Source organism: Loxodonta africana, chromosome 6, assembly GCF_030014295.1.
Source record: "Loxodonta africana isolate mLoxAfr1 chromosome 6, mLoxAfr1.hap2, whole genome shotgun sequence".
In the NCBI taxonomy this organism is placed as follows: domain Eukaryota; kingdom Metazoa; phylum Chordata; class Mammalia; order Proboscidea; family Elephantidae; genus Loxodonta; species Loxodonta africana.
The window spans coordinates 111752404-111764624 of record NC_087347.1 but is presented as its reverse complement, the minus strand read 5'-3'; the positions used below and the strand labels follow the sequence as shown (position 1 = coordinate 111764624).

The 12221-nt window shown below is 40.7% G+C and overlaps 1 protein-coding gene across 1 annotated transcript in view; it reads left to right on the top strand.

Moving 5' to 3' along the window:
• THSD7B (thrombospondin type 1 domain containing 7B) overlaps nt 1-12221 on the top strand; it is an 826015-nt gene that overhangs the window by 789803 nt on the left and 23991 nt on the right. Inside the window, exon 20 of the mRNA XM_023542986.2 lies at nt 5839-5984. Coding sequence (XP_023398754.2) covers nt 5839-5984 — 146 coding nt within the window. The remainder of the gene's footprint in view (nt 1-5838; nt 5985-12221) is intronic.

Sequence of the window (12221 nt, the reverse complement as noted above, 5' to 3'; positions counted from 1 at the left end):
CTACAGTAATATTGGCTCATTAACATGATAAGGAACACCCATTCCCATATGTGTTCCCCCATATACTTTGAGGGGACACAATTCAAACCATAACAATACTCATTGTAAGCTTGCTTCAGGGCCTAGGAAAAGATACGAAAAAGTATTTTTTAAAAATAAATAAATATTTAATATCATAACAAAGCTGTAACAAGCACCTACTGTATTTTAAATACTGTGTAAGGGGCTTTTATATACAGTATTTCTTTGATCCATATAACCCATGCGACATATGTCCAGGCAGTCCTCATTATCTGAATACTCTTCATCAGAATCCCCACAATTGTGAGTTTTGTAGGAAGCCCTAGTAACATAAAAATGTTCACTAATGACCTGACCATTTACAATGCTATCTGTAGTCCACACGTCTCCATTAACACAAGGGTCCTGTCGGTGCCCGCCATGGGGTTTCTTGGTCAATCTATAGCTGCAAATGAATTGTGTACTGACAACAGTGGGCATACGGAAACGGAGTGATCTTCACATTTAAAGGAAGCCCGTAGGAACATTGATTAAAAAGCTACTCAAAGGCTTAAATGATACTATGATCAAGCTGTGAAAATCGGCCATGAAATTGTGGATCTTTTACAGTGCAATCATAAAATCATGCAAAGAATAGCAATGACCGATTTATTCTTTGTCCTGAGAATGAGTGCATAGTTGCCATTCTAAAAACAAACGCGCTTGCATAGTTTTTAGTTCCAGAAAAGAGTCCCACATAAACATGTTTTTGTTATTAAAAATTATTTAGCTCCCATTTTAAATGAAGTCACTTTAAGAGACTTTTCCCCCAGTATGAATTATTCTCAGATAATAAGGACTTTCTGTATTCTTAGTTTAATTTTGCATAACAGGAAATTCATGCTCAGAGGAGTTAAAGTACTTTCATGTGTTGTCTGCTGTCATACAGTTGGCCCCCAACAAACGGTGACCCCATGCACAAGGAAACGCTATGCTGCCCAGTCCTGCACCATCGTCGCCATGATCAGTTGTAGGTCGGACCATCGTGATCCATAGGGTTTTCACTGACTGATTTTCAGAAGTAGATTACCAGGCCTCTTTGTCTAGTTGGTCTTAGTCTGCAAGCTCCACTAAAACCCATTCAGCATCACAGCAGCACGCAAGCCTCCAATGACAGATAGGTGGTGGCTGCACAGAAGGTGCATTGGTCAGAAATTGAACCTGGCTCCCCAGCATGGAAGGTAGGAGTTTTACCACTGAGCTACCAGTGCCTCACTTTGATGTACTCACATCATTTACTGACAGGTTCGGGAGAACTGTTTCTGACTAGAGACTTCATATCTTTAAAAATCACTAATTTGACTGCATCCCCGACCCCTTTGTTTCTCTCATCAAAATTCATTATCCCCCAAACAGTTCTTTCAGGCTCTTGCTCTTAGGGTCCTTGGTGGATTAACTGTTGCCGACTCATCATTACTTGGTTAAATACTTCTTCCAAGCTGACGTTTGCAATTCCACTACTTTGTGAGATGGGGGGTCCCCTTTTTAGCCCACATATCATGTTGCAAGATTTTTTTGACTTACAGCTTCAAAATTTGTGAGAGGCCTTAATTTGAGTATACTTTTTCTGGTCATATAACTTAGATACCCGAATAGTCCTGTCTTAAAAAGAACATAGAGCTTGTTAAAAATATCAGCTATCTCACAAAATAGAGGAGCCCCGGTGGCAAGGTGGTTAAGAGCTATGGCTGCTAACCAAGAGATCAGCAGTTCGAATCCACCAGCCATTCCTTGGAAACACTATGGGGGCATTTCTACTCTGTCCTATAGGGTCACTATGAATTGGAATTGACCAGAAAGAAGTGGGTGTATCCCACAAAAACATCAGGTCCAGTGGTTTTGCTTTATACTCTCATGCCTTTATTAGCAAAGTTTTTTATTGAACTTTAATGTTAGCCGATTAAACATGACAATATACTTCAAAGTGTAGATTTATTATACACTCCTTTGTTTAAAAATATTCTTGGTTGTAACTGATATTGTATGAATATCTTTGTGTTTAGATAGCGAAAGTTAGAGGTATCAGATGGCTGTGCTTTCAATGAATGGCTTTAAGACTTCATTATTTCAAAAAACAATAGCATCATTGTTTTTCTATTGAATTCACTGGTTTCTTTCACTTCTATGTCCAGCATAAAATATCTGTCACTTTAATGGAAAAAAAATAAAATAAAATAGTTCTAAAACAATGGCCATCAGCATGCCATCAATTTAAGCACAAGCTTGAAGTTATTTGGTTATAATGAAATTCAGCCTCTTTAGCTGCGATAAAAGCAACACCACAGGGCCATTATTCTTACTGAGATGGATAGAACAGAATACAATTATAATGATATTAAGATAGTAGGTATTTGGGTCGAGATAATAAGCAGAAATATTGTTATAAAATGAAGAGTATTTATGCAAGGCGTAATGTATAATCTTGGGCCAAATGCACTTATGAAGCAGGGAGGACATTTCACATAAATAAACTGACCTCTTTGGTTTGACCTGAGAGATGCTGGGAAGAACTGTTCAACCACATATATTCCGTAAAGGACCTCAGTGGCCAAGGGTGCAGAATGGGGAGATTGTCTTGTTCACCAAGCCTGTGTTATTGTTGATGTGTATTTTACCACTATCCAAAGTTTCTTTTATGTCTCCAGTGAAAGCTATAGATAGGTAGATACCCTGGCTTTCTTGCCTGTGTCTACCTAGCATCATGATTAAGTATGACAGCCTCTGGAGCAAAACTTCTTGAGTTTGAATCCTTTTTGCAATTCACTAGTTTTTTGACTTTAGAAAAGTTATTTAAGCTCTATGGGAATAACAGTAGGAATTTCCTCTAAGGTAGTTATGAGTATTAAGTCAGTCAGGGCATATATAGTATTTATAACATTGCATAGCTCATGATAACTGCTCAACAAATGTTACTGATATTATATTATCACACATTTTCAGAAATCAGATAGTATCATGTAGGCATAAAAGCATTATTTAAACAAAAAATTAGTGTGTAAAAAAATCTGTTGTCATTGAGTCGATTATGACTCATAGGGACCCTATAGGAAAGAGTAGAACAGCCCCTTAGAGTTTCCAGGGAGCTCCTGGAGGATTTGAACTGCTGACCTTTTAGTTAGCAGCCATAGCACTTAATCCTATGCCACCAGGGTTTTCTCAGTTAGTGCCTAAGGTATATGAAAACCACATTAGGGATAGAAGACTAAACCTCAGGGAATTTAGAATCTAGTGATTAAAACATCCTAGTTTTCTTCAAGGGTCTTCTCAGAAGGAATTAGTTTACCACCAAATCCATTATAACATCCTCGTGGCCCGTAAGAGGTCCGGTCCTCTGAAAGTGTGAGCCACCCTTACTTACCACTGAACTTGGAGGCACTGGGCAATTATTTCCATCTGGTGCTTTCAAGGAAATTCTATTTAGAAGCGGAGCCATCACTGGCTTTTCATTTGTCTTAGGACATAACTGTAGAATCTTTGACCTCCCTTTTAACAGGTTTAAAAGCATTGTCTCCAGCTATCCTCGCCCCACTCTCCTTGCTGTAGCCACTTCAGTCTTCTCTCAGGTCCTTAAATATGTCATGTTGCTTTGCATCTCAGGACCTCTTCACATGCTTTCATATGGGACACTCCATATATCATGTCTGGCTTACAACTCTTTAGATTCCTGCTGAAATCTCAACTACTCGTAGGAATACTCTCTGATTCTTTCCCAGACCTGGCTGCAGCTCCATTACATGTTCTCTTGTTGTTGTTCTTGTAGGTTGCCACTGAGTCAGCTCTGACTCAGTGGCAACCTTATCTATGACAGAATAAAACCTTGCCCAGTCTGATGCCACCTTCAGGATCATTGGTATGTTTGAGTCCGTTATTGTTGTTATTGTGTCAGTCCGTTTCAGTGAAAGTTTCTCTAGTTTTCACTGACTCCCTTGATGGCAACAGGTTTGGTTTTTTGTTTTTTCTAGCAATTGGTCTTTCCTAATGATGTGTACAGAGTAAGCAAGTTGAAACCCGCCATCCTTGCTTCTAAGGAGAATTCTGTTTCTTCTAGAACTCCTCCCTTTTTTTCCTCTTTAACATTTATCACAAATATAATTACATAATTAACTTCATAAAAACAATAGAAGTGCATTGTATCCACTAATGACTAATACAAGTTAAAGTGTATAAACTCAGTACCTCATCAATAAAAAGAGAGTAAAAGGGAATGTGAGCCAGAGAGAGAAAGCAAGACTGAGTGTGAGAGAGGAAAAGAGAGAACACACAAACATTTCAATATTGTAGTGGTAGGTATTCCATCCACTATTCCAGTAAACAAGTGTGTGAGCTAATACCCACAAGTGGGCATAGGAGGACATGAGACATTGCCCTGCTGTTTTCTCAGTCATTCTTATTCCCATTTGCCTTCTTTTGTAGAGTAGGACTGTTGTATTTGACCATATCTATTTTCAAACACCGTCACTCCTTCACACAAGCCAGTGACTTTATTTTGTGCTCAGTGAAGAAATAAGTTGATCCTAAATCTCTAGGAAAATTGGCTACGTTGAATTAATTGGGAGACACTATTAGAACCTCGAGGTAACACTGTCTAAGGAATTTTCTTGGATTATTTTAATTATCTACAGTTTTTACCTTATTTGCTAATTTAGAACCTAACTCACAAAGAAGATCCAACTGTCTCCATAAAATTTTTGTTTAACGTTTGTAGTCTTGCCCAGAATGTAAGGTCTGTGAGGGCAGACCCCTCACATGTGTGTCCCTTGCACATAGCAGGATGCCTGCATCATGTTATTATCGTTAGTAGCCATCAAGTTGACTCCAACTCACGGCGATTTTATGGACAACAGAAGGAAATGTTGTCCAGTCCTGCATCATCCTCACAATCAACAGCCTGTTCACAGTCACCATCGTTGTGGCTATTGTGTCAATCCTTCTTACCCAGGGTCTCCCTGTCCCTTGCTGGCCCTCTACTTCATCACACATGATATTCTGCTCTAAAGATTGATCTTTCCTGATGACATGTCCAAAGCAAGCAACTTGGACAGTGCTCTGTTGTGATCCATAAAGTTTTCATTGGCTGATTTTTGGAAGTAGATCACCAGACCTTTCTTCCTTGTCTGTCTTAGTCTAGAAGCTCTGCTGAAACTTGTCCACCATAGGTGACCCTGCTGGTATGTGAAATATTTGTGGCATAGCTTCCAGCATCAGAGCAACATGCAAGTCGCTATAGTATGCCAAACTGACAGATGGGTAGTGGCCTGGATCATGCTTAATAAATAAATATTTGTTAAATGAATTAACATTCTACTGAGAGTTTACAGGTACAATCTATTTGGCAACAATACAGAGTTTAGACATCTGAAGACTAAAGAAGTAGAAGACAGAATTTGAGGCTCTTTAAAATTATGCAGACCTAAATAAAACCAAAAAAAAAAAAAAAAATGTTGCCATCGAGTCAATTCCGATTCATAGCAACCCTATAGGACAGAGTAGAACTGCCCCATAGGGTTTCTAAGCAGCTCCTGGTGGATTTGAACTGCCAACCTTTTGGTTAGCAGCTGTAGCTCTTACTACTATACCACCAGGGTTTCCATAGACGTAGATAGCCTGTGTCTTTTCATAGAAACCTAAATTAAAATGGCAGAAAAGCTGAAAGGTGGACAGGACAGAGTTCAGTGTATTCTACTGAAGACCTACTGGTGTAAAGCAACATTCTATCCTTCAATTCTCTTCTCAAGCCAAACTCTAACCAAACAGCTGACAGCTACCTTATCATTTTAGGTCGAATGAGCAGGACTCGATTTATCAATATGCCCACCCACGGAGAAGGACGGCCATGCCCCACAGAGCTTACCCAGCAGAAAACCTGCCCGGTGACCCCCTGCTACACCTGGGTCCTTGGAAACTGGTCCGCATGTAATTTGGAGGTAGGTCACGTGAATGACAGAGAAATGTTTTTCAGTTTGTCAAAAGCACTCGTCTGGTCAAACATATGCGCTGATGGAATAAATTTCACAGCTGCAGGGGGCTGGCACAATGTATTTTTAATGCAATGAGGAACACGGGAAAATACAACCAAGTGACTTAACCTACTGCAGAGCCTCCTACTGCTAGGAAAAGAAATAGCCATTCACGAGGCTCTGATTATAATAAGCCAGGTCGTGGAAATTTTAATCTCTCTGGCATCTTCAAGAATTCTGTTATTTCCTTGGCTCATTGGAAATATCAAAGTATTATTTAATTAGGTAACCCTCTGATGCTGGGAAATGCACTGCTTGCTCTAGATTTTATTTTTCAAAGAGGCACTTTTAGGCTTAGCCGAAATCTTGCATATCGGCAGAAAAGCAAAAGTATATGAAAGTTATATTTTAACGGTATTACATGAACCAAGGTTACTACATTTTCCTCAATGGTTACTTTTTTATTGGCCTGAAATAGAAATGCTTAGCCACATTGTAATATATCACGTACCCAGAGCTTTTGCTAGATCAGCAAAGAACCTCTACTGCATTTTCTCTCTGGCTTCTTGCTTGAGGAAAAGCACATTGATTTTCCTTGTTTTCCTATTTTACTAGTTTATCCTTCACTTCCTTTCAAACATGTTTTAATTAGGCAATGATAATTTTGATTGTGTATTAAAAACCTAGAGCGTATTCTCATAGAGATTTAGTGTCCCTGTCAGGATGACATTGTAATGCAGGATTGTTATCTTGCAAAAGTTAAATGCCCATGTGTTTTAATAAGTCCCAGTGGAGGGAAAAGTGTGGTATATTTGTTCAGTCTCCTTTTGACAGAAAATAAGGCAACCATGCTAATTAACTAATTCAATAGTAACATAGTAGCTTTATCTATGAACACTTTGTCTCCTAGTCCAAAGTCTTCTTTCCTAGGTCTTTAAACCAAAACCAAAAAAACCAAACCCAGTACGGTCGAGTCGATTCCGACTCACGGTGACTCTATGGGACAGAGTAGAACTGCCCCATAGAGTTTCCAAGGAGCGCCTGGCGGATTCAAACTGCTGACCCTTTGGTTAGCAGCCGTAGCACTTAACCACTACACCACCAGGGTTCCCTGTCCTAGGTCTTTAGCGGTTTTTAAATGCTGCTTGGAATCACGTACAAGTATCAAATATGGAAGGAATATTTCTCCTTATAGCTCTGATGACTGTTGACAGAATAGAGACAAGAAGTTCAAATGATTCAGGAGCCCATTACAGGCTAAAGGAAAATAAAGAAAGTTGGGAAGAAGAGAAGGGAGGAAGGAGAGATGGAGGATGGACAAACTCCATGTTCCAAGTCTTACTAGACATACAAGTGTTGTGGTAACTTATTCTTTTGGACATTGCCTTTTATCTTTGTAGGTGTCAGGGGCCTCTTTTGGTATTCATGGCAGCTAACTTGTCCCATAGGAACATTTTGAGAAAATGCTAAATGTAATATTTCATTTTACTCTCACATAGTACACTCTCGCTAGAGCCACAGAGCAAGAGTGGTGGGTTGTGACCATTCTCTGTAGTGGTGCTGGTGGTGGGTGGGAGGTAGTACTATCTATTTGAGATAACCAGGTTTGGAGACGACAAGAGGAGGTGACCAGTTTGTGCCTCCAGAAATTTCAGAACTGCCTCAGATTTCTAGATCGAGTTAGTCCCACTCACCGAAACTTCCAGTCAGGAGCAAACTCTGGAATTAGCCTTAATCCAGGCAAAGCCCTCAAAAAACAACATGATTGTGGTTAATTATTTTGAGATAGATACTTTATCCAAGCAGGCCAGTCAGCATTACTCCCCAACAATTTGGAATGGAATTGAAACCGTTTGATGATACTGCAATCAGGAATACTTAGCTGCCAGGTTTTCCCACCTTGTGGATAAAGTCAGTCAGAAGCAAGAGACAGCAACGAAGGCGACACACAAAGAAAAACAGGTAAATGAGAAGGCAAATCTGGATGATATTTGGGTTGAGTTTTCCCTGAGGTGGAGCTGCATTCTTACTATCCCTGCTGCCTAATTGGTAACACTGTGAGATAACACAATGTCTTTTCAATAAATTGCCTTTTCTTAAATTTGTATGTAACCTCAGTTTTTTTTAATTGCTGATCAAAATACACCTGGGTATTTGCACACAAACGAAGATCACCATTTCTCTCATAGCTGCATTTCTGTCTTTCTTTGGATATATCATGTTTTAACCCACCAAATGCAGGTTGGGAACCCATTTGCTGAGCGGGGGATGATGATCCTATACATTTAAGAGGTTGAATGCCATCAAGACATATCCAATTACAAAAAAAAAAAAAAACAGTCCAGACTTACTGGTCTGACAGAGACTGAAGAAACCCTGAGAGTATGGCCCCCAGACACCCTTCTAGTTCAGTAATGAAGTCACTCCTGAGGTTTACCCTTCAGCCAAAGATTATACAGGCCCATAAAACAATGTGAGACTGAATGGGCACACCAGCCCAAGGGCAAGGATGAGAAGGCAGGAGGGGACAGGAAAGCTGGTAATGGGGAACCCAGGGTCGAGAAGGGAGAGTGTTGACATGTTGTGGTGTTGGCAACCATTGTCACAAAACAGTATATGCACTAATTGTTTAATGAGAAGCTAGTTTGTTCTGTAAACCTTCATCTAAAGTATAATAACAAAAACCAAGAAATATCCAATCATAATAAGAGAAACTTGGACAGGGTACAACAGATGCGCCAGTTCTGCTATGATCAGATGTGGAAAGATATTGGGAAGAGGAAATGTTCATCCGCAGGCACCGTTTCTCTTTTCAGTGTTTCCTCACTCTTTCCAAGTTTCCCTGCTGATAACATGTATACACACATATGTTGATAAATCTGTTTTATTTTATATGGTTTAACTCAGGTTCTAGAGTCTGTTATTTGCCATTGAGTCATTTCCAACTCATGGCGACCCTATCTGTGCAGAGTAGAACTACTACATAGTGTTTTCAAGGCTGTCACCTTTCAGAAGCAGGTCTCCAGGCCTGTCTTCCAAGGTGCCTGTGAGTGGGTTCAAACTGCCAAACTTTTGGCTAGTCATCAAGTGCTTAACGATTTGTGCTACCCAGGGACCACTTTCTGGAGTCTAGCTGTGCTAATTTCAGTCAAGGATTTATCAGTTCCTTGTTATTGTTGTTATTAGGTGCAGTCAAGTCAGTTTCAACTCATGGGGACCTTATGTACAACAGAACGAAACACTGCCCGGTCCTGTGCCATCCTCATGATCGTTGTTATGCTTGAGCCCCTTGCTGTAGCCAGTGTGTCAATCCACCTTGTTGAGGGTCTTCCTCTTTTTGAATGGCCCTCTACTTTACCAAGCATCACGTCCTTTTGTAGGGACCGATTCCTCCTGATAACATATCCAAAGTTTCTAAACTCTTCAAGCCTGTTTTCATATGACGGCACTAGGTTTTTCTGGGTACATATACATATATATATATATATATATATATATATATATATATATATATATACACACACCTATTCCTCACTTATTGACTATCTCGTTATACCACATTGACCATTTACCACAACAGTAAAAAAATTTACTATTGGTACTATTTTGTGCATTAACGCCCCCACACCCCCCACTCTTCCACAAATCTACACTCCCTAACCACCCACAGCTTCTCCAGGGCAAGCAGAGGGAGGAGCATCAGTGCCCCCCGGGGTATCCAACCCCAGCCTGGAACTCAAAAGATGCCTGCTGCTCCAGCTCCTCCCAGTTTGCATCTCCTCTCCCTCCTCCCTGTTCTCTCCTTGGATACAAGCACCTGCTGGTGGGTGTCCAAGACTAGCCTCTGAGGAGCTGCCACCTGCCAAGGCTGCTGCGCACTGCCTGGACCTTGCCACCCCTCTTCCCACACTGAGTGCACCTCGGGGCCGAGGTGGGACACTGGGAGAGTGAGGACGCCCACCAGCAGCCTGTAGCATGGATTTGGATTCTAGCAACCAGAGTGAGGGCGAGCCTATGGCCGCCCCAGGTACAGAGGGCCGCAGACACCCAACTGGGAAAGGGTGGGCCTGGGAAGAGGAGAGACCTGGGCAGGAAATTGAGAATATTTCACATAATGCTGTTTTTCACATAAGGACCTGGTCTTTGGGATCTAACCCTGTTGATAAATGAGAAGTGGGTGTAGGCATGTATGTCCTGTGTCTTAGTTATCTAATGCTGCTATAACAGAAATACCACAAGTAGATGGCTTTAACAAACAGAAATTTATTTTCTCACAGTTTAGGAGGCTAAAAGTCGGAATTCAGAGTGCTGGCTATAGGGGAAGGCTTTCTGTCTCTGTCAGCTCTCGGGGAAGGTCCTTGTCTCCTTTGAGCTTCTGCTCCTAGGCGATGTTCATGTGGCTTGGCATCTCTCTTCCCCTGTCTCTGCTTCCCAGCTTGCTTGTTTAATCTCTTTTCTATCTCAAAAGAGATTGACTGACTCAAAATATACCCTACAGCAATCCTGCCTCATTAACATAACAAAGAACCCATTCCCAAATGGTCTTATTACCACAGGCATAGAGGTTAGAATTTACAGTATATATTTTTGGGGGATACAATTCAATCCATAACATCATGGGTAGCAATAGTACCTATTTTGCTGGGATGTTTTAGTAGGGATTAGATAATTCATATAAAGTGCTTAACATAGTGCCTGACATTAAGTAAGAGCTCAATCAACTGCAGTTGCTATTATAATTTTGATTAAAACTGTGATTATGACTATTAGTACCATCTGCCTAGCCACAGCGTTGGAGATGCTGATTCAGTGTATACAAAACCTCCATTAATTATCTGGACAGTGGAGAATTAGCAAGAGAATCTTGCCTGTTCACAATATTACTAAGAAGCCTGGGTCTCTCTTCGAGCCCTAGTGTATAGAGTCTTGTGAGTGTGGATGAATGAATGCTTGCTTGATGAATGAAATTATCATTCTGATACTGATTTCTCTTCATATTGAAACTGTTGTTGTCAAAGTTGTAACAGATCAAGGTTGAATATGGAGCCTACTGTTGTTTATCTTGTTCTTAAAATTGATCCCTGCTATAGGCTTGCTTCCTGTCATTTCTTCACACACAGTATTGTGGAGTGTCAAGCAAAAGTATAATCACTCAAGTTTTCTGTTACCTGGGGTTTCAGATATCAATAATTTCAGATTTCACATATGCTCCAGCATCCCCAGCCTTTTCCCTCCAAGTACACAAAGTCTGATCCTCTACAGCAAAGCCCAGACCTAGACAAATCTGCAATGCATCCATCATCTGGAAGAAGGTCATGTAGAATAAGGAAATTCTTCCTGAAAAATTAGATTCAGTTTACACTGATTATTTTTCACTTTGGAAGTAAACATTGACTAGAGTATTGGCTTTAAATGAATCTACTATAAATAGATTTTGCACCCCTATTTATCTCCATAAAATTTCATTAAGGTTCAAAGTCAGCATACATTTGTTATTGTTGTTGTTGTTTTGGCAATTTAACATCCCTAGAAATGATTAGAGCAAGTATGAAATATTGGCAAAGTTATGTGTCTCCTCAGATTCTGTAAGCTTGAAGTTACTACAGCTTGGGCTCCTACAAGTTGCACCTTTTCTTTTCTGCCAACATGTCTTTGGGTCACATCTTTCTCTGTATCAAGAACCTTTCTCAGAAGCTCTTCTTTGCCACCCTGCCCCTCCAGCAGCCTATTCGTGACATGCACATGACACCCAGCAGCCACTGGCATCACACCTTGGCTGGTTGGTTCTCAGCAGGTCCTCATTCCAGAGATCACCTCCTCTGTGCCCTGGATCACTGTCACTGCTGCTTCAGTGGACCATCTTACCCTTCATCACTGCTGCTTCTGCAAGAGCCACAATAGCTCCAAGGTCTAGGCAATGCAGTTTTTGGGTTCTCAGAGGAGAAGGGATAAGGAGATGAATTCCAGTTTCCCAGCGAAGAGTTGCGGGACTGTCTCCTAATAATGGGTGTAGCATGCCTGTCTCTGTCTTTCTCTGGGCAGCCATAGCAGCAGTAGTCATAAAGGCTCTGACTCTTCCACCAACTTCTGGATTTAGTGGAAGCTGAGTAACACAACTTGTAAAATACATGGGAGTTAATACTCCACGGGATGAACACTGATCAATGGGAACGTTATCTCAGCAGGAGCTGGCATAACAGTGGC